The 27678-nt window shown below is 38.3% G+C and overlaps 1 protein-coding gene across 1 annotated transcript in view; it reads left to right on the top strand.

Annotated features, from left to right (window-relative positions):
* The window catches only part of DOCK8 (dedicator of cytokinesis 8), a 91143-nt gene extending 63812 nt beyond the window's left edge, over window positions 1-27331 (top strand). The window contains exons 28-48 of the mRNA XM_059492138.1: window positions 849-988; window positions 1574-1743; window positions 3096-3241; window positions 3954-4136; window positions 4765-4900; window positions 5495-5582; window positions 7265-7361; window positions 7669-7803; window positions 9706-9858; window positions 10910-11068; window positions 11832-11932; window positions 12376-12568; window positions 17096-17239; window positions 18033-18164; window positions 19777-19911; window positions 20426-20515; window positions 20946-21182; window positions 21826-21969; window positions 23273-23379; window positions 24229-24396; window positions 25000-27331. Of these exons, the coding sequence (XP_059348121.1) occupies window positions 849-988; window positions 1574-1743; window positions 3096-3241; window positions 3954-4136; window positions 4765-4900; window positions 5495-5582; window positions 7265-7361; window positions 7669-7803; window positions 9706-9858; window positions 10910-11068; window positions 11832-11932; window positions 12376-12568; window positions 17096-17239; window positions 18033-18164; window positions 19777-19911; window positions 20426-20515; window positions 20946-21182; window positions 21826-21969; window positions 23273-23379; window positions 24229-24396; window positions 25000-25063 (2922 nt within the window). The 3' untranslated portion in view covers window positions 25064-27331. The remainder of the gene's footprint in view (window positions 1-848; window positions 989-1573; window positions 1744-3095; window positions 3242-3953; window positions 4137-4764; window positions 4901-5494; window positions 5583-7264; window positions 7362-7668; window positions 7804-9705; window positions 9859-10909; window positions 11069-11831; window positions 11933-12375; window positions 12569-17095; window positions 17240-18032; window positions 18165-19776; window positions 19912-20425; window positions 20516-20945; window positions 21183-21825; window positions 21970-23272; window positions 23380-24228; window positions 24397-24999) is intronic.
* The last annotated feature ends 347 nt before the right edge of the window (window positions 27332-27678 follow it).

The raw sequence follows: 27678 nt of genomic DNA, 5'->3' as shown, positions 1-27678 counted from the left end.
TGACTCAATATACTGGAAGATACCACAGTGTGGTATACTGATACTTCATGTGTTTGGGCTCTGTGGCTATTCCCAGGTCACTGACAGAAATATTGGAAGGAATACCGAAGAGTATAGATTAAAAACAAAATTTGAACTCATAAAACCCAGTAGCTGCAGTGGGAGTAGGGTTGAAGACTTATACTTACCTGAGCAAGGGACACGAACATTCCAGGTGACCTGTGGCACACACCTATGATTGGAGAAGCTAAGAAGTTCACAGCACATATATAGCAGCAACTTTCCATTCCTGGTCTGGCTGTATATCAGTCACAGCCATAAGTCAGAGCAGTTTGAAGGCTGGAGTAAATTATGCCAGCTGCCAACAAGCTCAGCCAAGGAGTTCCAGGGCAAAAGGAAGAATGGTTCACATGTCTTTCTTGACCTTACTTTCATACTAGACATCATGGATGCTGAAGAACACACGGTGAACAGCTTCTGACACCTAAGTCCCTCTTAATGTAGAGGCACTTTCTCTGTGATAGCTAATGGCTGCCCAATAAGAACACGAATGGAGAAAATTCTGACTTTGTGTCCTGTCCAAACTAACGAATACAGGGTAGGAATTTTATATCTCAAAAGGTGTAAAATGTGTTGCTTGCATAGAACGGAAAGGATGAGATTGCTTCCTAGCAAGCTTTTAATTTCACACACAGATGTCTTCCTCCAAAATGTCCAGCCTACTTTCGAAGTCTATGGTTTTCCTCTGGTAGAGATTTTCTATTTGTTACATTGACTGTGACTGTGATCTCTTTAAGAAACCTTCATTTCAGTGATCATTCTTTAATACTTCTAATATATTTCCGCAGAACTCCAGCTCCTGCTCTAGTTTCCAGGACCAGAAAATCACTGGTATGTTTGACCTCTCAGCTGAGTACCGTCAGCAGCACTTCCTGACCGGCTTACTTTTCACTGAATTGGCAGCAGCACTGGATGCTGACAGCGAAGGGTGTGTATCCTAATTTGCAGATTTCAGAACAGGTCACACTGTTACTCTTGGCAAGGGCATAGTTTGACTCCAGGACAGTCCTGGTTCCCCCATGCTTTTCAGTGAGTCACTCTGTAACATAGAATGACCCAGTCATGGTTTTATCTGCAGTATGTTCCTCTCAATTAATAAAAATATACTATTTGTGGTGGTAGTATTGGTTGAATACAGAAATTGAGAAGACAAAATTTCAGTTGCTCTTCCCTCTAAAACACCTCTGTCTTTGTCTGAACTTTAGTGTTTAGCTAAAATTTGGCCAGAGTCTGATACTTTTCCTCAAGCATCTCTCTTTACCACAATGAATTTTTATGAGAAATTTGAAAGACATGTATGCCCTTTGATTCTGGTAAAGTATCTTGGAGATTTAAGATACCTATCATTTGCAGGGAACAGGAATCTCTGCTCAGAATGAAAGAGATTATCAAGTGCATACTGATGTTTATTATTTGTTTCTTTCACCTCCTTTCTATTTATTAAATCTTTGATTTATAAGTGATTTGTGCATGATCCATGAATGGAACTCATGGATGGTTTCTGTGTTAACAGGATTAGCAAGGTGCAAAGAAAAGCTGTCAGTGCTATCCTTAGCCTGCTGAGTTCCCATGACCTAGACCCACGTTGCTCCAAAAAGGAGGTGAAGATTAAAATTGCAGCTCTTTACCTCCCTTTGGTTGGTATCATTTTGGATTCTCTGCCGCAACTCCATGATTTTACAAGTAAGACCTTTGAATTTTTCAACTCCTAAGAGAGACTTGTCTAAATAATTTATCAAACATAAGAGATTCATCTAGTAAGATAGAATATTTCTTTACATAGAAGTAAACTGGATTTTTACAGACAGGAAAAACTTCAGTGTCCCCACTTCATGAGAAAGTGATAGACCAGAGATACATCTGTAAGTGTTCCTGCATATCTCTTAGTTGAAGTTTTCTGACCTGCCAAATAAAGCCTGCAATTTCTGCCAGAAATATTTAGCTCTACATACACGTAACAGTAGTGAAAATATTGATAGTGATACTGACATCATGTGACACTACAATTATAGAAATTAGATTGTATTCTCTTTTTCTATTGCTTTTCTGCTGCTATTAACATTATACCAAAATTAATTAATTAAAGGTTTATACTTTGAAGAGTATATTTTTGTCACTGATTCTGACAAATTTCACATTTAAATGTCTTAACAAAAAACTTACTAGTATGAAAGTGTTATTTGCCACTTTCAATTGGGTAAGGTGAAAGTATTTACTATACATTCATACATATAATACAGAAATATAAATAAATACATAAATAAATTGTCTAATTAGATCTCACACCATTCTTTTAATCTAAGTATTATCCTTATACCATAGATGAAAAAAGTTATTATGAAGAAGCCCAGATGTACCAATGTGCCTAGTTTTAGAGTGTCTTCCTTTGAGAATCTGTTACAAGAGGCTGTGATCACATTCTGAACATGTGTGGTCCAGCTGATCACTCAGCTTCTCTGAAAAACAGAACTTTCAAAACACAAAATGGATGCTCAGAATCAGACGAGATTTTTACAAAACTTTAGTATAAATAACTTCATTTGCTAAAAGTGATGTCAAGAACTAGCAGGGAATAGAAGCAGTTAGGTGCCTGATATAAAACTTGTCTTTAAGTCAGAAGGCAATACTAGATCTGTCAGCCCTTAACAGATTTACATACTTTGTTGAATATTACCAAATCCATGTCTAGTTTCTGTGCTTATCCTCTTGAATGAAATTAACTAGAACTGGATGGTTCCAAGTCTTACGAAGTACTGGCTTGGCTTTGAACTTCAGAGATAATCTCATGCTTGCTACCACCTTTTATGTATTTTATGTGTTTGAGTAATTTGGCAGACTTTGCAGATGGCTCAGATGGCTGCAATTCCTCTTGCTAATGCTGTGCCTCTTTCACTACTTGGTACATCAGCCAGACAAACAGTCTCAGGGATGGAAGTGCCAGTTTTTTTGCTCAGTCACAGACCAAAGAAAAACTGACACATGAGCAGAAGCAACTGGATTACCCCTGAAGTTCCAATGGAATATTTCAAATTTAGTTTCAGATATCCGCAGTGGAAAGGGTCGCACAGGGAACCCAGAAGAAGAACAAGAGGCTTCAGGTGCAATCAACCAAAACGTGGCCCTTGCCATTGCAGGGAGTCAGTTCAACATCAGGAACTCTGGAATACCTCTGGTGTCACTGGTATGTTCACCGCTCTGCCAGTCTCCTTTCTTCTATCTGTTTTCATCTTCCTTCTTTCCTCCTTTTATCCTTTTTTGCCACTAACAGCTACAGTCAAGAGAAACTGCATTTCTGTTTTTTCCAGCCCTGACTGAGCCCTCATAGTCCTTCTGTCATCTCCTATTCTCTTCTAGTTAGTTAATTGCTATTTTACCATACATTGTTCACTTTTTTCTCCCACATGCCTATTTCCATTTCCAAACCAAATCTAGACTCATTTCCAGATCAGCAAATGCCACTATGGCAGCCCCACAGTTCCAGTCTTACCTGAATCCATGGATCTAGGATTCAGATGTTTCTTTCTCTCTATGTAAGGTCTTTCCTTATATGTTTTGGTTTGTTTAATCTACTATGCAATTTGGCTGATGCAACTGCATGGCAGGGTGGAAGCAAATGATTACAGAATCTTTTTCCTACATTTTAATATGGAAATTATGATACAAGCATGTAGCAAACTGGAGCTTCTCTCAGTCTTTCACTTGTATTCAACTGGGCCTTTCACTAATTACACATACAGTCAAAATTACAATAACTATCACCTGGAAGAGGTCAAATTTACTGAAGTCCAATCCTGAGGTTTGATTCCAATGAAATTTAAATAAGATTACTTTGCCCAAATGACCTTGCTCTACTTTTTCTTCTTTCAATTGACAATTACTTTATGTGTTCATAGCCCTACAGACAGACTGCCACATTAGGTCCTGATACTACTCGCAACCTTTTGATCTGTTTCCTCTGGATTATGAAAAATGCTGATCAGAACCTAATACAGAAATGGATTGCAGACCTTCCATCCATGCAACTTAACAAGATTTTAGACCTCCTCTTCATTTGTGTTTCATGCTTTGAGTATAAGGTAAGTGAAACAAGGCATAGTTTTGTTGTCCTGGTTTGGATCCATTTTTTTCTTTAAATTCCAGCTGTCCGGGGGAAATCAGTTATTGACAATAGTTAAATTAGCACTTACCTAACATAGACAAATTACTTCAGACAAATAACTGATAATAGCCTTCAAGCAAAATGCTGCTGAAACTTTTGAGGAAGTCCTATGAAGATATCCTAAGTAGTTTAATTATTTTCTTTTATCTGGGTATTTTAGGGCTATTTTTGGTGGGACTTATACCGACAGCTCCTGTAAGTACTAGACAGGACACTAAGGATGACCATTTAGTTATGAGCAGGACTTGATGTCAGCACTCTTCTCTCTGAGAGGGTCTGTCTGAAATGGACCAAATAACCTTCTCTCTGAACTTTAATTTCTTTCTCTGTAACACAGAACTACATCTTTTTTTCTATTAGCAGTGCATCTTGTACCTCATTCCTCATTTGCAGCATTTATTAGACTTTATATATAAATCAATCAAATTCACTGCTTTCTGCCCCCTCTACAGGCCTCTCCTATTGTATCTCATTCTGGAGATATAATTTGGTCTTATGATCAAAAATGGAGGCACTGGTGATGATTGCTTTAACTTTACTTCCAGGGCAAGCAGAGCTCAGATAAAGTTAGCACCCAAGCACTCCAGAAGTCACGCGATGTGAAAGCTCGATTAGAAGAGGCTTTACTGAGAGGAGAAGGAGCCAGAGGAGAAATGATGAAGCGCTGCAGAATACCAGCTGGTACTTCATGCCATTGCCCCCCATGTCTTTTGAGAGGAACTCAAGTGTCTGTAAACATAAATGAGATTTTTGGGTTTGTGCACACTATCCATTTTCATCCATGTCCATTTCACCCCCTTTTCACCCACAGTCCATTCCTTTGCAGACCATTCTTGGTTTTGCATGGATGAAAATATCATTAGGTTTCAACTGTCCAAGGTGTAGCTAGGACTGAGTTCCTCTCATGTGAAGAATATGAAGCCAAGAAAGAAGTTTCAAGATGTTCTAAAAAGTTATGTTAGTATCTATTTAAGAACTAAGAAATGTTATCAAACCTATCACTAAAAACAAACTGTTCATAGCAAAAAAGGTTGCTTCATTTAATAAATGAAAAATCTGTGCAGCTTTTTTGTAGACATTAAGCAAGTTAATGCTCTAAAAATCCTAAGTAAAAAAAAAAAGTGATGAGTCTTTTTACTAGAGCCCTGAACCTGTAAATTGAATGGTTTTAGTTCTGACAGATTACTACAGAAATATATCTCTTTCTTTTGGCAAGCTGCCAGACTTCAGGTGTCCCCTTTGTTTTAATCTCTCTGACATATGTTACACTCTTAGGGAATGACAGATCAGCAGGGGTAAATGAAAATTTGCGCTGGAGAAAGGAGCAGACACAGTGGCGGCAGGCAAATGAGAGACAAGACAAGTAAGTAATTTAATTAATGCATATTGCTTTTATTAGAACAAAGCTGCTTGGGGTTTTTATGTTTTGTTCTTGCTCCTAGGATGTTTTATTAAAAAATCAGTAGTTTCATTCCTTTCCCTCTTTTGTCAAAGAGAAAGAAAAATAAAATGTTTCTGTAGCAGAAATATTCAGCTGTTACTATGACACAACAAAGAGGCCACAAGAATGGAGAGAAGGAGAATTTTAAATTGCTATCTACACATTTTTCCCTTCTTATTAACAGTGTGGCAAACATTAGTTAGTGTAAGGGTCCTATAAGAGGCTTGCTACATTTATTTTTTTGTTGCTCTTGGCTCCACAGTACATACAGTACTGTGGTACATGTTTTGCCATATTAAATCAGCTAAGCTTGGTTTGACATGCTATATTAATATTGAGAAGCTCTGCTAGCAGGAGTCAGGGAAGATAATGCTTTGGGATTGTAGCAGCAGTCATAAGATATGTGTCATACCAGAGAGGATCCCTTCAGCGTGTGGATCAGAGCTCAGTGGTTGCTGGAAATAGCCCAAACACCTGTAAAGTTCACTAAATTTGTTCGGTTCTTACTCTTATTGGGATTTGTGTCCTTATTGTAGCACTAAAGTTTTGGCAGTCCCTTTTTTTTGTTGTTGTTGCTTTGAGTCATTGTAGTTATTAACCATACGACCTCCCTGATTTCCTTTCTTAGCTCTCCTCAGAATTATATGTTTGTGCACTAAAGGATGGCTCTTTGCTCCTCTGGTTTTATTTTTGGGTAAAAATATGTAGCAGAGCAGCTACACACTTTGAAGTCACTCAGAAGCATGATCGTGAGGGTGTTGCTCCAGCTGTAGATTTACACCTTAGGAACTTTGGCCGAAGTCACAGGACCTTTAATCTCAAGCTCTAGAGAGCAGCCTCTAGCCAGGCAACAGCACTTTTTGAGCAGCTTAGGAAAAAGAAAAATGCCTCTTTGCATTTCTGACCTGGATGTGTGAAAATGCAGTTTTGTTAGTATCTGCTCCTGTGTTTATTCAGCTGCAGAGGAACTGTGTTCCAGACCTTGTTCTTAAGTCTCAGCTAAGAAGGTATTTGTGTAGCCTCACCACTATCTCCTGTCTTTCATCATTATTTCAGTTCTCTCTTAAATGTCCTGGGACTCTGCTGTATGGACCTGCTGTCTTTTCTTGTCAACAGTCTCAGTCTCTATAAATTGCCTACATTAAACGATGCTTCTATGGCACTGAAGCAATTTCGACTTTGGTCTAGTCTACTTTTTACTTTTTGTTTTTACTTTTTTTAATGGAATTGTCAGATCAGTTATCTATTACCCCATTTCGGAGTTTTGTGTCCTGTTACAGGCAATGCATTCAGAAATTACAACATAGTTTACTGAACAACTGAAAGATACTAAGTAGCCATTATGAAGATGACTATTAAGGAAGAAAAGCATCTATCCCAACTGTCTAGAGGCCTAGTTTTCAGAAGTCCCCTTTGTGACTGCTCTTCTATGATAGCAGCTTTCCTAATTTCATTCCACAGTTTTTAAGAAACATTTCTGAACACTATTGTCATTATGGGATCATTCAGAATGGTATGCATTTGTATTCTGGCTTTCCTTAAACACCAAGTCATCTAACTCTTGGGATACACTCTGCTTGCTTTAACTAGAACTTCTTTTCCAGGACAAAAGCTGAGCTAGACCAAGAAGCTCTGATCAGCGGAAACCTGGCAACTGAAGCTAACCTGATCATTCTTGATATGCAAGAGAACATCATTCAGGTGAAAAATAGTAGAGGTGGCTTAGTTCCAATCCCTGGTCTCTCAGAAGCCAGTGGAAGAAAGATTAATTTTTCCTTTTGTTTCTTAGTGCAAATACTTTGAGATCATCTGTAAACTTGTATAGTGTTGAATAGAAAAAAAAAATTCACAGGTAGGGTGGAGAAAACTTCATGCTTGAAAACCTGTTAGTAGAAATTCTGAACTCCTAGATTTCTCATGGGTTCTCAAGAGCAGAACTTCAGTTCCTGTGTGCCAGTTCATTGCAGAATTACCTCATACAGTTATTGTTTTTCTCCTTCCTATGTAGGCCAGCTTTGCAGCAGAATGCAGAGATAATCTCTTGGGAGGAGTTTTGAAGGTCCTGGTAAATTCTCTTGGCTATGATCAGAGCACAACTTACCTGACTCATTGCTTTGCTACACTCCGAGCACTCATTGCCAAGGTATGCTCTTGATAAACTTTTGTTTTCATGCTTACAATCAAATTAATAGAAAAGCACGTGTAGAGCAGGGCTGTGTCCATTACTTTTCTCTGACATTTATTAAATATATTTTGCATATGTAAATACAAATTAGTATCTATAGGGTTGTTGCAGGATTTCTGCATCTGTTATAAGGTTATTTCACTGACCACACAAGATGGAATAATTAAATCTGAATAATCTTGTAGGTTTAGCAGCCTACTCTTAAACATATAAGATTTATAAATCATAAAAAAGTAAGCAATTCCACACGCTTTATTTCAAATACATTCTGATTTTAGTTAGGAATCTTAATGCCAAGAACTGCACAAGAATTCCGTAAAATCAAATTTAAGTTGTTACATCAGCAAGGCTAGTTTCCAGTCAGATGGGCAGCAGAGAAATCAAAACTCATGAGACATTGAGGGCACCATTTTAGATTTCCATTTCTAGGATGAGTTTCAAAATGCTAAGTAGATTCTAAGACATTGACAGTTTTCATCTTTGTTCTGCCTGAAAACTAAGCCAAATCCTCATCTCTCTTCCACTTCTGTATCACCAATTAAAAAACTTCAGATCAGAAAAGGCAGCAACAATAAAGAAAAAAAAAACCTAACAAAACAAATAAAACCTCACAAATTTCAAAACATATATGAGGACAGAAATTGACCCAAAGTATTTTTTTTAATAATAGGGGTCATAAGGAGCTGGGTGCTTCATACGGACTCTAAAACCTTTTTAAGATTCATTCTCCTACAAAGAAAAACAGCTCCACTAAGGAAGAATGCATTAAATGTTTATTTTCCCTAAACAATTCTAAAATAAAAATAAGAAACAGGATACTCCTGTCCAGTTAATGCCTGTCTGCTCTTAAATGCAGATTGGCTGATAAAGCCTAATTAAAGGGTAGATACCTGAATAGTTATGAAACTAATAATTATGTTTTCATTTTACTTTATCTTTAAAAGCTAACTTCCAATTACAGTAATGAATTTTGTGAAGCAATTCTTATTCTCATTGAAATAGATCTTGTAGTTAAGCTGACTCTGTTCTGTATTTCATGAAGCAATCAGTCCAATTACTTCTATTACACTGTAGGCATATAGATGTTATTTTACAAGTAAAAGTGATAAAACCATCTGCCAGCAGGTTTGCAATATAAATTAGACACAAAACAGTGAGCGAATGGACTGAAGAAAGGCTGAGAACTGGGAAATCGGTCTGCAGATTGGAAGCAATATCTTGCGTTCACTCAGACAGCTTTATCAGTCCTGTGTATGTAGATGTGGTACTGGTGCATCTGTGCTGTCTCTGCTGAGAGTTTCTTTGGACAGACATCCTGCCCCCTGAGTTTACTGCCTGCCGTGTGCATTGTGTACACACTGTAAAGGAGGGTCTGGCATGAAAGCTTGGCAGTGCAAGTTTTTTCAAACGCCATAGGAGGAAGAACGAATTGGAGGCCTGGGGAAGGGTAGGGCATTGGTGCAAAGAGCTAAAAATTGCTCCATATATTTAAGGAAGTATTTGCATGCTTCATCAATCATTATGTATTCTGAAAATAGCAAATCTCCATGCTTCTAAGAATTTTGCAATATTTTATGTTTTCAAAAACTCCTGGAGCCATCATACTCTGAGTTTATTCTGTCACTTTCTCTTTTCTCCAAAACACAAACCCTTCTTTTCAAATCCTTCTTTCTTGTAAAAAATCTTAGAAATGGAATCTGCAACATCACAGGAATCAGAAATGTGAATAAAAATATGTATAAAATGTAGTTTTTAAAAACTTTGGACTTTTTGTGAACCCTGTCACTTTTGTGCACTAAGATAATGATGTTTTAATGGCTATAAATAAGAGTAATAAATGTTTTCTTCCTTTTCCCTTAGTTTGGAGATTTGCTGTTTGAAGAGGAGGTTGAACAGTGTGCTGACCTGTGTCAAAGAGTTCTCCATCACTGCAGCAGCAGCATAGATATTACACGAACTCAAGCTTGTGCCACTCTTTATCTCCTCATGAGATACAGCTTCAGCTCTACCAGTGTAAGATTTTGAGAGCAGCAGTATATTTTGTGCCACCTTTTTTTGTGACCAATTGAAACAAAGACTGAAGCTGCAACAGCAAGTAGAATGCATCTGCAGTCACCTGGTCTGCTGTTTCACACATTTGAACCAAGAGAAGTGCTAGAAGTGCAGGGGGAAAGTGGCTTTAATTATTGTTCATTGCATTGATTCAGGAAACGTGACTCAATATCATCCTCCAATATCAAACAGAGCAGCATTAGGCCTCTGATAGCGAAGACCGTACAATGCATAAGCAATACCCTTCACCTTGTCTTTTTTCTTTCATTCCTGTGTCAGAACGACTCAGTCTAGTTCTATTCTAAAGTAATTGCAACTTCTGTATACTGCTGTACACTTGTATTAATAGGAATTCTTCACCAGCACCTTGGTCTTAGGACTAGGCTCTGATTTTTACCACACAAGTGGAGCAAAATACATACACTCTGCATGTAGATTAATAATGTTCTAGCATAAAAGCATTTGCATTAGCATTTTGGATAGCATCTGATCTTGCACAGAATTTTCTTCACTAGTTATTACGTTAAAAGCCTTGGATATGTAAAAAGTGTAAACTCTGTAGAAGGAAAATATACTGCAGGCACACCATGATCATCAGGGTGTAATGCATTACTAATTGAAGCTCCCAGAGGCCTTTTGCCTCCGAGATTTGTTTCCAGAATGTTTTTCCAGTCATTCTTCCTCGTCTGTTCCTGTGTGTGGTCTGATCCACACACTCACTGGCCTGTGCAAAGGGGGAAAGGGGTGCTTCTGGCTTTCTCCTGTCTCAAAATGCATGCATATTTCAAGGAACATTCTAGCTCCAAAGTACAGACATGCCAGATTAGGGATCTTTGGCTTAAGTGGGTAAAACATGATTAGGTTTGATGCACCAGGGGCCAGTTATGTGAGCAGTGAGTCTACTGCACTCAATCTGGACAGGAGAAAGTGGGTTTGCTTCATAGAGGAGGTAGATGTGTGAACTGCAGCGCAGCCATCATTCTCTCATGCTTTTGTTTTTTTCTTCTGGAAGAATTTTTCAAGAGTGAAGATGCAGGTGACCATGTCGCTAGCTTCTCTGGTTGGAAAATCGCCTGAGTTCAATGAGGAATTCCTTCGACGATCCTTGCGAACCATCCTGGCCTATGCAGAGGAAGACACAGAGATGCAGGCAACGCCATTTCCCATTCAGGTTAAATCTTTTATGGCATCTGTGGCTTTTATCAGGAGCTTTCACATAGGACAATGCTTGAAGCAAGTTCTAGGTCTTGGTCTTCCAAAGCAATGAAAAGGATGAAGACATTATTGCATGAGTTTATGTCTAGCCCAACAATAAGGGGGGAAGAAGTGAATATTATTCCATAAAATAAACTGTAAAGAATTTCCCCTGAAATCACATTACAGGAGAATCATCACTTGGTTTTGAGTACAGCTTTCTCCTAGACCTCAGCAGGAACTATGCCCTCTAAGAGTTTCCCAAAATGGAATTTGATTCATTGTTTTCAGACAAGTACCATCTGGGTAACTTTTCTCTCTTTGTCAGCTTGTAAGGTGTCAGCAGCAGTAATGAAAAACATGTCAGACAACTGTCAAACACTTTGTTAAAATTCTTAGAGTAACTCAGGTTGTACCGAAAAACATCTGGTTTCAGATGTAAAATCAACTAAAGCTAAACTCCATTAGCACATTTGACTTATTCAGAAATAAATAGATCAAAGGATCTATTTATTTAGATTTTATTATTCAGCTAATTTTGATTAATTAAAATATGTGTGTGTGTAAGATTTGCTATGTATGCAGCCTTTGCTGCATTATATAGAGCTGAAGAAAACATCCTGACATTTTCTTGGGTAAAAGAGGCTTAAGGAGATTATCATCTGGTGCAGATACTGTTGTTTTTCCAGAGGAAAAAATAAACACCTGAGAATTTCACATTGATCTTTGCATTGCTTCAGGTAGAGGAGCTACTGTGTAATCTGAACGGCATCCTGTCAGATACAGTGAAAATGAGGGAATTTCAGGAAGATCCAGAGATGCTGATGGACCTCATGTACAGGTGAATCCATTTAGAATTGCTACTGAGAAAATTCTGGAGTGAGGTGAGCTGAACTATGCATTTTAGGGACATAGCTGTGACAAAGTCTCTATCTGTTCTGTTCGTGCACATTTCCTTTTTATCAGAGCTGGTCTTTAGCAGGGTGCCTAGGCTGCAGTAGTGAGCACATTGCAGTGCAGCCTCTGGGAGGTGGACATAGATTTGGGCAAGGATAAGAGTAAGGAACATTGAAGAGTCTTGGATGCAACAGTTTTACTTTCTTCATAGCTCCTCTGTCTCCTGCCCAGCACAACCTAACCATTTCTTTTGCTTTCTGTTTAATGAATCATACAGAGCAAAGACAGAAATGTCTTCTTCCATTGAACCCAGGGGAAGAATTATAAGGGTATTTTTGTTATTTGAGAAGTGATCATTCACACCTGTTTTCTGGCCTGTGTTTTCAGAATTGCAAAAGGATACCAGACATCCCCGGACTTGAGGCTGACTTGGCTGCAGAACATGGCAGAGAAGCACACCAAGAGGAAGTGCTACACAGAAGCAGCCATGTGCCTGGTCCATGCTGCAGCACTGGTGTCAGAGTACCTCAGCATGCTTGAGGATCGGAACTATCTCCCTGTGGGCAGTGTCAGTTTTCAGGTAAAAGGCTTTGCTGGCATAAGGCAGTTCTGGTCTGTGTGTTTGTTCTTGCGCTAAGCAAAGCAGAGGTGCGTGCATGGGGCAGATGTTACAATGGCAGTTTCCAGTTTCTATTTCCAGCAGTTTGATACTGTAATCTCTCTCTAAATTTGCTAAGTAGAACCCCTCTATTATCACATGCTTTTTCTAGGGCTGTTACTTATCAACTGTGACAGATGCATTTTTCAAACTTCTTTCTCATAATCTAGATAATTGGAGCTGCTCAGCTCTTTCAAGCGTGTTCTCCAATCCTTTGATTGCCCTCAAGTTACTAACCAAACCCTTTTGACTGATGAATGACACAATCACTGCGGTCAATCCAGTATATCCAAGTCTAGTAAAAATGTCCCATAAATTCTTCCAGCATGAGCTGTAGCTCTCACATTATCTCTCTGAAGATTTCACTGGTTCTTTTGGTGTTGTTGAGTTCTTTACTCAGTAATAAACTGATCTTTTCCAGACAGTTTTCTTGGGTTCAGTTTTCCACCTTACTTTTCATCGCATAGGTGAAAGCATAAGTCTTTGTGATTAAAGTTTTTAAAATGCATATCCACTTAGTTTATCAGATTATACAGTTTTAGATACCCTTACCTGAACTGACTTCATATGCAAATTCAATTATTTTAGTGCTTCTTGTCTCTACATTATTAAAAACAAAAATGGCCAAACCCTTAATTTATTGCCATGTGTTGAAAATTTCTCTTATGCCATTGTTCCCTGAAACCAGTGAATTGTTGGCTGCAATTATTAAAGTAAATTATAAATAATTTCAATTTATTAGTGGAAATATTTTGTAGGATCATCTTAGATGTTATATAGACATCCACTGTTGAGACATTATTATGTTTATTGGACTGTAATTCCTTTCTTTAAAAAGTATCAGGCTTGTGTAGTCTGCTGTTGATTAGGTCTAAGTACAATACTTTTAAGGTTTTCTTTATTAATTTTATATCAGTATTTCCACCATTTTTTCCTGCTGCAGTCTGATAAACCTATTCACCATCTCCTCATATTTTACACTTTAAAGTAGATGATTCTCAAAGCATATTTCCTCTTCTGGAGCTTCCCCAGTTTTCTAAAACAAATGGCAGCTCAGAATTCACTGCTTGAATACTCCTTTGCTTAGTTTTGTTGATCTGTTGCAGAGCACATTTTATTGTCAAAGTGAGTTTGAAATACCTAACTAATACTAATACTTGGTGCATTCATCATCCCTTGATAAAACCACAACACCTGGGGCTTTCCCCTTCAAAATAGTAAATGTGAACATGATTGAGCCACTTGGCATTTTCCATTGAATTGTTGGGCATTAGTATATTCAATACCACCTCAGCAATTAGGTGATGGACAAGTGTATATTCTTGATTTTCTTTAGAATAAAGATAGCTTTATGATAGTTCTTTTTAATGGCTAAAATTCTGGCCATGGATTTATTCTTCTGCCATTTTTCATCCCTTATCAGTTTTGTATATCTTCAAACTTCTAACTTCCATGCATTACTTCTATTTACCATTCTTTTCTTTCTACTTGTTAGATGCTATCATCATTTGGATATAAGTGAAATCTGCACTCCCTCCCCAATGTCATCCTGCTCCCAGGCTGTCTTGAGTGCTTGTAAGCTCACACACTTGACCCTAATGCAATTCCTCCCTCCATTGCTCCTAGATTATGCAGGTTGCTATAAATGGATATGTTTTCATTTATGTTAAAGAATTGAAGTCTATCGTGCAAGGCAGTAGGCAGGCAAAAACTTAGGAGTTTAAAAGCACCAAATCAATTTCTCTCATCAAAATGCTTGTGTAAATACATGTTTTCCAAAGACACGGTTGCCCCATAGGAGAGAGGTAATAAAATGCCCTAATGACAAGAACCCAGTTACATAACTCTTTATCTGACAGTGCAATTTTCAATTTCATAACAGTAATTAACTATAATAACCCTTTGCATTTTTATATAGGCTTTCAAGAAAAGTTTTCTCATTCTTTACAAACAAGTTTATTTTTTTAGCACCTGTGGAGATCTTATTCAGATGACTGTTAACAGAGGGAAACACTATGCAGACTAGCTCAGCTTCAAGTGTGGTTACAGGTCTCACTCACTGACTCTTTCTGTGATCATTTCTTCATTTGGCTCAGATATGAGATCAACTAATAGTGGTGATATGCATTTAGATGTGAGATTGAGGGTGATAATAATGTGAATAAAAATATTATTCTTCATGAGCAGAAGTATTATCTCCTCTTTACAGATTAGCAAAGGATCAAATCAGTTCTGAATTTGATATTCTGCAGTGTGTCTGTTAGCACCCAGAAAACTGACTGTCAGTAAAGTAATACATTTCCTTATATTGTACCAGACAAAATGCTTCCCTCCATGCAAACAAAGCTATCTCTCAAAATCAAAGTGAGGTCACTTCCAGTGGAATTCCATTTGATTTAATTAATGCTTACGCTAAATTTCCTTCACAAGCAGTAAAGCAGAATTAGTGAGAGTGTGAAATGCATAGGGACTGACTTTAAAGCACTTTCTATTAACACAGACAAGTACCTAGTGTGTGTCTTTACCTGCTGAGGTACGCGGCTCAGCAGGTAGAGCCTGGGCTCTTTGGGCATCTAGGTTGCAGGCTACCCTGGCCTTATATAACATGGTGATAAGGGCTGGGGATCAGAGGGATTTTTGAGTTCACAGAAGTGCTTATTTTCCTTAATGAGAACTATGCTTGTGAAATTCAATATAATTGCTGATAAAATACATTGTGATTTATGTATTGCCTTTATTATACAAGGGATATGTAAAATTCTCCAATATGAAAGGTAGATCAAGGCTTAAGTTGGTTGAGGCATGTCCACTTTGCAGAAGATCATGCAAGCCCCAGAAGTATGTCATGCAGGCTCTCTCCTCCTAGAGTACATGGACTGTAAAACATGGAAATACATTCCTGACATTAGTTATTAGAGGCTTAAAGGTGCAGAAGGGATAATTGGTGTCTGTGACTTTCCTGTTACTTTTGTATATAAATCACTTCTCCAGACTCTCTTCTCTTTGCTACAAAAGGAAAATAAAAAATAATAAAACTTTTTTAAAAGCCACCAGAGTCACATGAAAACAGTCCTTAATAGCTAGTGTTACAGAAAAGGAAAACCTGAAATTAATCTGCATGGCTTATGAGTTTCTGCAGGTATGTGCCAGTGAACCTAAGTCTGGTTGAAGTCACTCTCCTCAATGAAACTGTAAAAAGTGGCATAGGTGTGCTAAATGTGCTGTGGTTCTTCCTTTGGCAAAAATTCAGATGTATTCTGAACCCCTGTGAATGCTGTTCTGAGGCTGTGCTCACCGTTCCAGTGGCACTGATGTGACATGCAGACTAGGCAGTGTGATGGCAGCATGGCTGGAGTAAATTTCACCCATGGAGTAATAAGTGCATCCATAAAACCCACGGGGAAAGCCCAATGCTGCTAGTGGTGTGTGGTGCCAATTCTTTATCTGAAATCTGATCGATAGTAGCAGCCCTCGGTGTCTCTGCTATTTTATAAAGATGCCTTTAAGGACTCAGCTAGCTAGCCAGCGGGCATCCGTCCTCCACTCAGACAGATTGTCATTGCCAGTTTCTGCTGAAGTGAGACACTATGACACTAATTTAACTCCTTTTAATTAATAGAAAATCAAAGCTTAACCTTTCTGCTGCTGCTGAAAGTTACATATGCCAGTCCTATACTATATGTACACATATTTTGCTGTTACTTTTTACGTATTTCTATATATTATAAAAATTTTTATGTTGATGCCACACAGTGTCATATATTCAAAGAAGTCCTGAAGAACTGTAGACATGTTATTTCATGGTCTAAGGTCTCAAGAGAGTGACTTCATCTAGTTTTATTTAAATGCACAGTGAGATTCATAACATTAACAAGAAACTGAATAAATCCTGGAAGTTTGAAGTGTAGTATGGCAGAGGATGAACCAAGAAGAAGCAATCAATTATTGTGGTTTTTTGAGTGATATTGTCTGTGTCCTACTTCTCCTCTGCTTGGAAAAGGTGAATAAAAACATGAAAGTTCAATTTATTCAAGCAGATGGCAGAAGGTCTGGTGCTGTTTGGAATTTCCCACTCCTCCATGCCAGCACTAGGAAGGGCACATTGCTTGTGACTCTAGTAGTATTGGGTGTTGAGCTCACTGAAAGCTCCATGGAAATCCAGCCACCAGAGAAGAGCTAGTTTGACACCTACAGGAGTCTGCATTTTAAACCTGAGGCTAGAAAGAAAATTCATGATTCTTACAGCAAAACTCCTGGTCTGCCATCTATAGAGATTTACGAATGTTACTTTCACTTCTAAAAATGAATGTAACTATGTGTCACCTGGTTGCAACTGAAAAAACTCATTCCTCTTCCCATCATGTAAATATGTTTAAACAATTTCTTCCTCTATCCTTGTTATGTACTGTTGATTTAGGTTTTTTATTTGTGTGCTCTGATGTATTTTAGAACATTTCGTCCAATGTGCTGGAGGAATCTGCTGTTTCAGATGATGTTTTATCTCCAGATGAAGATGGCATATGTTCTGGGAGGTATTTTTCAGAAAGTGGACTGGTAGGGCTGCTGGAACAAGCTGCAGAGCTCTTCAGCACGGTGAGTGAGTACCAGAATCCCCAGGAGGGAATGGATAGTGGGCTACCTAAGTTCAGATCCACATCTTCCTTTCCTGCACATGAGGAAACAATGTAGTACTCCTAAACCAGGCATCACAGACCTGCCACAGTCCAAATAACAAGAGGACACATCTTTGGCTGTCCCATTACTGCCTCAGTCAGATTGATTAACCTAGGCTTTTTCTGCCTAACTCAGCCACATACCCACCTCTACTGTGCAGACCACGGGCAACATCAACAGAAAGAGATTGTCTCAGGCAGGAGCCAAGACTTTCAGTTGATATTATCATGGGATAATACATTTAAGAAAAAGATTTTGCATAAAATATAAATTTTGGGAGGCATGTGAGAGTTACTCCTATACTTTCACAAAGCATACAACCACAATCCTCATAATCTACACTTACTACATAAGGACTTGTGATTTAGCATCTCCAAAGGTACCACTTGGGTCCCTTTGTCCAGACATAGCTCTGTTTGCCTTGAACCATACATGACAAACAAATCCATTTCCTGCTGCTAGCCTGAGGCAGAAACCAGGGCTTTAAACAGGAGTTTGATCAGAGATCCAAATTACACCCAGTTCATTGTTTTCTGTTCAGAATGGCCCATTTACTATTACTAGTTTTCAGAACACCAAAACAAGCAACATAGGAGATTAACAGATGAGTCCTTTTCAGCCAAGCCATTGATGGAGATATAGTTTCTTTTCAGAGTGCATGAAGACTTCATTTCTTCCTCTTTTTTTTTCTTTTTTTTTTCCTTATTCAAAGGGAGGTTTGTATGAAACTGTGAATGAAGTGTACAAAATTGTCATCCCCATACTGGAAGCACATCGAGACTTCAGGAAGCTTACCTTGACACACAACAAGCTACAGAAGGCCTTTGACAGCATTATTAATAAGGTACTTTTGAGGCAAGGCACTGCTAGCAAGATACATTGCTGGGTTGCACTATTTGTTTGAGACTGCTGTTAATGGAACTGTGCATGTGTGTACTGGGTTTGTGTGGCCAGGTTTTGATAGTGGAGGGGAAGAGTTTAAAGAGGGATGTCAATGAGAAGCTGCTAGAAACTTTATCCATGTCCAACAGAGCCAGTGCCAGCTGCTGACCAAGGCTGGCCAGGACTGAGCCCATCACTGACAGTGGCAGCACCTCTGGGATAATATATTCCAAAAGGGAAAAAAGTTACTGGCCAGATGTAATTGTGCTCAGAGGAGAGACAACATCTAAGAGCAACAGGTCTGCAGACACCAAGATCAGTGGAGAAGGAGGGGCAGGAGGTGCTTACAGGTGCCAGAGAGAGATTCCCCTGCAGCCCAGGGTGAGACAGCTGTGGCCCTGCAGCCCATGGAGATCCACAGGGGAGCAGAGACCCACCTGCAGCCCATGTAGAACCCCATGCCAGAGCAGGTGGATGCCTGACAGAGGGCTGTGACCCCATGTAAGGCTGGCAGGGAGGAAGGGAGGAACCACAGGCTGGAGCAGAAGGACTCCTATCCCTGAGCAGTGGGAGAAACAACATATGGTGAACTGACCATGCCCGCCGTTTCCCATCTCCCTGCGCCACTGGGAGAGAAGATGTAGAGCCTTAGGAGAAACAGGGAAAAGGTGTTTTTAAATTTTGTTTTACTTCTTGTTATCCTGTTCTGAGTTTGATTGGTAATAAATTCAGTTAGTTTTCCCAAGTCAACTGTGTTTTGCCCATGATGGTAACTAATTTGTGATCACTCCCTATCCTTATGTCAACCTATTCATTATCTCTCTCCTGTCTAGTTGCAGGGAGGGATAATAGAGTGGCTTTGGTGGGTACCTGGCATCTTGCCATGATCAACCCACCAGAATTTGAAATAATTCCACTTCCTTTTTTCAAATAAAAGCTTCCATGTGCTTGGGTCTATCTGCATAGTCTACAGTGTAAAAAGGCTCTCCATACCAAAAAAGCAGAAATTAATATAAAATGGTCTTAGCTGAACATGTCTGTGTCCACCTGGCCACGTCTGTTTAACAAAAATAACTTTATTCTAAATTCACTAGTGCTTTCAGTTATAAAACTGATGAGTGTTTATATTTATAAAACATATTTCATAAATGTGAAAACCCATCTAAATTCTCAGCACTTATACTCTCTTCTCTTTCTTCAGAAGAACCTTATTGCTGAGCCTAATCAGTTTCAAATTCGTATCAATTTTCATTGCACATTTGCAAAATTTTAATTTTCTTACATGTATTCAAAGGAATTTAAAATTAATAAGTTTTTTTGTTCTATGCAACCTCCTTCATGATCAGCTTAAATTTTAAATTAGATTGCAGTCAAATGTTCACTTAGTTCTATGCTTTCTCTCCTGTGCTTCTATTGCATCAGCACTAGATGATATACAGAAGTGGCTTTTAAATGATGAAAATATAGGACTAGTGGATTCTCCTATACATCAGTTGAGGGGAAAAAGAAGGCTTCCAAACACTGCAATGTCCACATAAAGCAGTTGTAAATTTCTTCTTCTCTTTATCAATTAGGGACAGAAACGAATGTTTGGAACTTACTTCCGTGTTGGTTTCTATGGATCAAAATTTGGGGACTTGGATGAACAAGAATTTATTTATAAGGAGCCTGCAATTACAAAACTCCCTGAGATTTCTCATAGATTAGAGGTAAGGAAAAATTTTATGTTAACAGGATCTCAAGTGGTATATTTTTCAATTAATCCACACAGTCCCAATATTGTCATTGCTATATAAAAAATCAGTAACAAACTGATTTGTACCATAGATTATTTCCTTAGTGCATATCCTTTCCACAGTATCCTTTTATAAGCATAATTATGTAAGTGATCCATTCTTTTGCAGCTGTGTCTCTTACAAGCAGGCCTGTAAAACATTGAGTGATTTTAAGCATGCCAGATACTTGCTTTGGTATTTTTTCAGCTTTTTTAATAGAATTGCTATGTTCCCCTCTGATTGTTTAACCTCAAGTTCTGTGATTGTCTGAGCAACTCACAGTGATGTTTGTCAGAAGATGCCTTACCCTGGCCAGCTGTGGTTTGTGGAGCAGTATACTGACTGTACAAAGCCCAGAAATCGTCATGGGTGTCACTCCTTTCTCCTAGAATTGCATTAGCATTGCATTAAGGACTAAAATTTTGGGATAATTCTGTTTCCTTTCTAGGGATTTTATGGCCAGTGTTTCGGGGAGGATGCTGTGGAAGTGATTAAGGACTCTGCTCCTGTAGACAAAAGAAAGCTGGATTCCAATAAGGTAGGGAAAGTACTACCAAGAGGGTTGAGTGCTTTGTCACACAAGAGAAATGAGAAGAGAAGGACCCTTTGCAACTTTTATGCTCAAACATTAAGGCACTAAAAGAAACCCCCCAGCTTGGTATCTCTGTGCCCAGGGGTATTAAAGCCTCTGTGACAGGCTTAGCATGGTAGCTTGTCACAGAGTATAGAAATTAAAAGTTCTGATCTCTGGTCCCTGCCCTGGTTCTGATCCCCAGGGTTAAGCTGTGCCTTCCTAGATGCAAGTTTTGTTAGCTCTGAATAAGAAAATGACCCCTGAAGGATTTTCAGCTCTTTGCTTTTCCAGACCTTCCTTAGGAAATGTGTAGTATGGGATACTTCACATGTGCCATTGCTTTTACATTGCTTGGGTTGTAAAGTACTGTAATGGTTCTTCCCTCTTTTCTTAGGCATACATACAAATTACTTTTGTGGAGCCCTATTTTGATGAGTATGAGATGAAGGACAGAGTTACTTACTTTGAGAAGAACTTCAACATCTGCCGGTTCATGTACACTACGCCTTTCACTATGGATGGGCGTCCCAGAGGAGAACTCAGTGAGCAGTACAAGAGGAACACCATCCTAACCACAATGCATGCTTTCCCCTACGTCAAAACTAGAATCAATGTCATCCAAAGAGAAGAGGTAATTGGGTTTTGAAGACAGATCTAATTTCTCAAGTACTGAAGGAGTCGTCTCTGGGTGGGAAGATTTCTAAATTTATGCTTGGCAGAAAAAAAGAATGCTGAATTTCTCAGACATTGCTCTTGTAAACAGGACTATCACAGCAGGGACAGACAAGGCAAGAGAGAGATATACTGTGGAGAAGAGACAAGAGCCAATGTACATTCTTCTTTTGACCTCCTAGCTCTAATGCTGTGTCGGAGGATATGTGGAGCCCTGTTTGTAGCTATACTTCTAGCTGATAAAGCAGAAGTAGGATAGGAGTACAGTCAGAGGACTAGATTGGTCTTAGGGCTAGTTTAGAGACAGGGAAGCTTTGTACTGTAGAAAGTACACCACCATTTCAGGCATGAAGTAACTTAGAATAAGAATAAATTTATGTGAACAGTAGGTCTCATTCACACCCTATTTCTGCAAATGGTAAGATGTCTAAGATCAGCTGCACTGTCTACCAAGATGACCATCTATCAAGTTAGACTGAACAGTGTTTCTGGGTTTCACAACTACTGCTTTTGAAACAGGAGAATGATATTGTTGTATTTAGAGCAGGTCAGCTGCACACATGATTCAGGTAATGAACCATCTTTTCTTCCCTTTCCCTTAGTTTATTTTGACACCAATTGAAGTTGCTATTGAAGATATGCGTAAAAAAACACAGGAACTAACTGCGGCCACCAACCAAGAACCACCAGATGCCAAAATGCTCCAGATGGTTTTGCAGGGCTCAGTTGGAGCCACTGTAAATCAGGTAAGGGATCCAAATAAGCCAGATGAAGTGTTCTTTTCTCACTGTGCATTCTTTTTTGCACTCCTTCTTCTTGCATTGGAAGAAGTACATCCAGTCAGACACACTTAGTCACTGTGTGTATTTAAGCTTCATCCCTTGATATTTAGTCACTATATACTGTTCATTCCTATGCTTTTGGTGAAAGTGTTCATGGGAAGCACTGTTCTGGCTGTAGGTGCAGAAGCTCATAGAAGTCTAGTGAATGCGTCCAGGGATTTTTCATTTCTAACATGCCAGCCATCTCAGCCATTTTGTTCATTCCAGATTTATCCTTGGGGAATGGGAATAACGATAACAATTTTCCTGTAGAACCACCACAAACCCACACAAGTGCAAGTCACCATTGCTTTTGCAATATTTGGGAAGGCTTCTGGGAATTAGATCAGGAAAGCAAAGGCCCAAGGTGTTGGTTCTTATCACACTGCAGGTGTAGAGAAGGTTAAAATCTAATCTGATGAAGAGGAAAGATGAGGCAAGGTGAAAACAACCTTCTAGAGCCTGAGAGAGAAGCCGGAAAACACTTTTGAAGAGGGCAAGAGCATGAAAATTAAATCCTGCTTTGGATAAAATCCCTTTTTTGCAAGGGAAATGGATGATCAATTAACATTGTGTATTTGTGTTTGGTTACGGAAATCGAGTCAATATATGAAGTCAAGACCGAAGTGCCCCAAAGTAAAGCTGAGATATGACAGGTATAACATAAACATTCTAAAAAAAAGCCTAGGCAATTAAAAGAAATTAAAATGCTGAAGCCATGGCTGAGCAAAAACGGTGTTATGCACAATTTCACAGAGTTTGGAGATTTTTCCTGAAAGCCTAAATGTTTTCCATTTCCAACCAATGCATCTATTATGAAATAATGTTTTGTTGTAAGCCTTGCAAAGAGTGATCATTTCCAGCACTGGGTTTATTGCATGAAGGTCTTGTAATACACACACAGGAGCTGTGTTTCTCTAATATAACCAGGTTTGTCACTAGAGTGTCTCAGCTCCTCTTTGCTGAGCAGAATTTGTTCCCTTTGTTGTGGAACTGGAGGAGGAATAACAACGAGAGAGGATAAGATATGATGGGCAAAAATTCTGCTTGCCAAAGGAAATATTATGGGAGAAAGGGAGCTTAAATCCATCCTGTTATGGTAACTGTGCATAGTTTTATTTTCTTTCATAATTGCACTCATGAAATAACAAAGAACTTTAAACAAATGTGCGTTCTATTTTCAGTCTAAGCAGGTGGGTTTAACATTTTCCTGTGTTATTTCCATAAGGGACCACTAGAGGTAGCGCAAGTGTTCCTGGCTGAAATTCCAGCAGACCCCAAACTTTATCGACATCACAACAAGCTGAGGTTGTGCTTCAAAGAGTTTATAATGAGGTCAGTAAAGCAAAATTGAAATGCTGAATTGCATCAATACATTCAATATCAGCAATACTGCAACGATAATATGACTGAGTAATTGCCTATGCAAGTTAGCATCATGAATCCTGGTATCTCACACCTGGAGCACTCGGTCCACACTTGTTATTTCTGCTTCACATGAATGCTTAGGTAGGCATTGTGTTCTCAAAGGGAAGAAATGTTAACACTCTAAACTAATAATGTATAAATTAAGATCTTCCATTTGTTTTATCTTTTAACATCTTATAGAAATCAAACATTTCAGACTATTGCCTTGATTTGATTTTTAATAAAATGACATTCTTATTTAGAAAGCTGTTCATAAGAAAACCACATCTGTCAAGCAGACACAGTGATAGTGGCAGACACATGTCCTTTGCCTTAGATACATTTGTAAATCTCAACAAGAATGTTCACATAGGAGGATACTCATCTCCTTAGTCCCGACTCCTTGCTGAAGGATAAGTTTGAGTTAAATAAAAATAAGTCTTATGCAGAAGATACAGCTTCTAAGTATTGCTATTGCCAATTTATCTCTCTGTGCAGTAAGTAGGCAGCTAGCTCAGTATTCTGCAGCCATAAAATTTGCTTTTTATTAGTTCACTCATGCTTTACTAGTTTCTTTAAAATATCATCTCAGTTTATTTACTTGGGAAAAACAGAACTTTCTTATTAGTTCATTATCACTTTAGTCTTGGCCAGAGGAATGCCTAGACTAAAGGAACTGGATTCTTGTCCATTTAAATTATCTAACACAAGATGAGGGAGTTTAACAGAAGTAGATTATATATATATAATGTATTTTTTTTCTTTCCTTTTGTCTAGGTGTGGTGAAGCAGTGGAGAAAAACAAGCACCTTATTACTGCTGATCAACGGGAATATCATCAGGAGCTCAAAAGAAACTACATAAAACTGAAGGAGAACCTTAGACCCATGATTGAGAGGAAGATCCCAGAGCTGTACAAACCTATAGTGAAAGTCCCCAGCATAAGGTATAGTTAAAGCATAGGGCAGGTTATCTGTTGTGGCTATAAAAAATATGCCATTTTTTGCAAGGAAGAAAGGGAGTTGTACTGGCAGCTAAAACCAAGCTTTAATGTACACTGCCAACTCTATTACTGATTAAAGAAATCTTCATGACTTTCACTGGAGATCATTGTAGTGTTAGCTGCATTTCTCAAGTTCTGCATTGCAGGGGTAGAGGATTTATGTAATTTCAATGCATTGTTAGATAAGACTTCCCTCTCACCCTAACAAATTTACTGGAAATATCTTGTGATTTTTCAACCTTTGAAGCCAGAAAGGAGATAGAACAAGTATGGCACCATGTGGTGTTGGGCAGCATGAAGTCATCCTTTCACTGCAAAAAGCATAATCCTTTTTAGTCATGTGACTGAAGAGTCTAATATTCTTTGATTATGACTATATGTTTCTTCACAAAGCCACTGTGTCTAGCTTGGGGCGGGAGAAGAAGAAATGACAACTTTGACCTGCCAACACATAGCATATTTCAGCTGAGCTCCTTTTCACAAGACAAGTACTTCTGTGATTGTTTTTCATTTGCCAACTCTATTTATGAATCTGTTTCATTGCAGGGAATCTTTTCGTAACCACAGTTTTAGGAAATACGATGCCCAGACTTCTTCCCAAAGTACCTAAGAACTAGCTGCTTTGGCCAAGGAAGAGCTTCATGCTGCAAGACAGAAGTGATGGAGTATTTTTTCCACATCTATGAAATCAGAAATCTCTTACAAAACAGCATGTGCACTTTCTGGACAGCATGCAGAAAAGCATTTACACAAGATCACCAAATGAAAAATAGGGGATAAATCCTAACCAAGCACATATCACAAGGGCTTGGAAAGGAAGGGGATGCTTTTAGATACTTTTGTATATATTGTACAATAATGGCCTAATGCAGAGGGGTGGACCTTGGAGTGCTCAGTGGCATGAAGCCATGACTAGGTAACAGACATAGAACTGTGTAGCTTGATTGAGATGAATCCAAATAACATGTCTGAGGAATAACAACAAATTATATATGTTTATAGTCCTTTTTCAAGACAGCATTTATCCATGTGTTTTTGGCAATGAAGCACATTCTGCAAGTTAATCACATGCTTGAATTTTGTCTTAATGAGAAGGGACATGGTTACCTGCTCAGTGTTTGCTGAGCTGGTGCTCTAGGGAAGGATAATTTCCTGAGTCAGTTTCTGAACAGATTCTTGGTCATGGCCCTTAACTGCAGGGAATTCTGCACAAGTTTTCTGAACCAAAGCATGAAAATCAAGAAGTAGTAATAGATAGTTCATATAGATCTTCTAATTTTTTTTCTAAGTATAGGGACATGCAGTATAGTGACTTGACATGCAGCTGGTAATTTGTGACATACTTAGCAGAACTAACAAGTAATTGTTTAAAAAGAAGATGCTAAGCTATGAGCGATTCTTTATTACATAAAGCTGTTACGTAGATAACCTTATCCAAAATTAACTACAGAAGCTCACAATGGGGATTTCTTGCAAATCACTTGACTCAGGCTTTACTGCAGCTTAAGAAAAATTAGCACATAATTTATAATTACCGAGTGCTTGGTATTTTTTGAGTCCTAAGCAAATATCTTACCGAGTAATCTTTGTAGCACTTCTCTGAATTGTGGAAATGTTATTACAATTTTGCAGATGAGGATGCAAAGAGAGAAGATAAATTAGGACTTTGGAACTCATTTAGGACTTTTGGAACTCCTTTAGTGAGGCATGGAAGAGCTACAATTTTTATTGTGACTATGATTGCCACATAATGTTTGTATTTTGAAACAAAGATATGTGAAAGCATCCTAAATATTACTTACTCTCCTGCAGCTCTTCTATGTAATGCTGATTAAAGTAACCAATTCCATTTGCCCAAGCACAGAATTTAATGTTCAAGGAATTTAACAATTCAAGGAAATGGTCAGATTTTTTCCTTTATGCTTCTTTTTAGAAAATTACAGTGAACTTTCTCAGAGCTGATGCCATATGTTTCCAAAGTGAAGGCCTCTTTAATCCAAAAGTAATGGAGATTGAGGCTGTTGCTTTTAGTGGAAAGAAACATTTTGACTTTTTATGGTCACCTGCAGCCTTGCCATTTGATGATATGAAAAGCACTTAATTGGCATTTGTATCATATTTTGAATGTACTTCATAGAAGATTAGCACAGATGATCAAACAAGATGAGATGTGGAAATACATGAAATAAACCCTGTAGTTACACAGCACCTGGAGTGTAAGAAAATAATTTCCACCCTCATTCATAGTATTGTTAAATGAAATAATCAGGAATAAGAACTCCCTGACTTTGAAGTAAGCATATCCAAAGTACATAAGCAAATGGTACAAAAAGCTCAAAGCAAAAGATGCCTCTATGTCAGAGTGGCTTCTCTATATTCAAGTTGCTTTGAAACAGATCTAGATTGAAAAATTACTGATTTCCCAAAGTTTGACGCTATGAGATCTCTGCCTTTTCTCTATTGTTTTTAACTTCCAGTTGAGGAGAAAGGTCAGAATATTGTTATCTATCAAACCCACAATTCATTATCACTGTTTACAAGATACTTATCCTTTACAGACTAACTAACAGAAATCTCAGGTAAATAAAACCCCTTACAAGTGTACAATATACTAGATAAAAGTAATGAAGTGGTTCCTTGAACTGAAATAACACTCAGGATAATATGAATACTGACAGATGCTTCACTCTCATTTTACAAGTTGAGCATGTCGCAATCAGATGGCCAGTCTTGCCCTCAGTTCGCATTTCATGTTGTCCCTTCTGCAAATGGAACATGGCTTGTATATTTCTTTCAAGAGCTGAACTATGTGAAACAAATTTTCTATCTTACAATATACATTTTGCAATAAAGTGACTGTTACACAGCATATTTAAAAGTTCCTTTGTGTTGCATCTTATCTCTTATCTATTGAGGTATCTTATACCTAAATAGAATGCAGCTGGAAAGAAAATTTCAGTGGGAAGAACATTTTCTTGTAGAAGCATCATTTAACAAAAGTACATTAATTTGGGCAGAGAATGAGTCGATCTGTTTTTAGGATAAATTGTGCTTATTGTAGGGATTACAAGCAAGAAGTTGCTTCCCAAATTCTGTTTTTCATTCAGTGTACGTGAAAAATGCTAGTGAAAAATGTTAGTGGGAAGTTCAGTGACAGTAGTTCCCTCCTTTCTTCCTCTGGTCTGTAGCTGTAGAGCAGAAACATGCCTGATTCCTGAATTCAGC

This window comes from Ammospiza nelsoni, chromosome Z (assembly GCF_027579445.1).
Source record: "Ammospiza nelsoni isolate bAmmNel1 chromosome Z, bAmmNel1.pri, whole genome shotgun sequence".
NCBI classification, from domain to species: domain Eukaryota; kingdom Metazoa; phylum Chordata; class Aves; order Passeriformes; family Passerellidae; genus Ammospiza; species Ammospiza nelsoni.
Note: the sequence above shows the minus strand (reverse complement) of the source record. Positions and strands in the feature narration are given on the sequence as shown.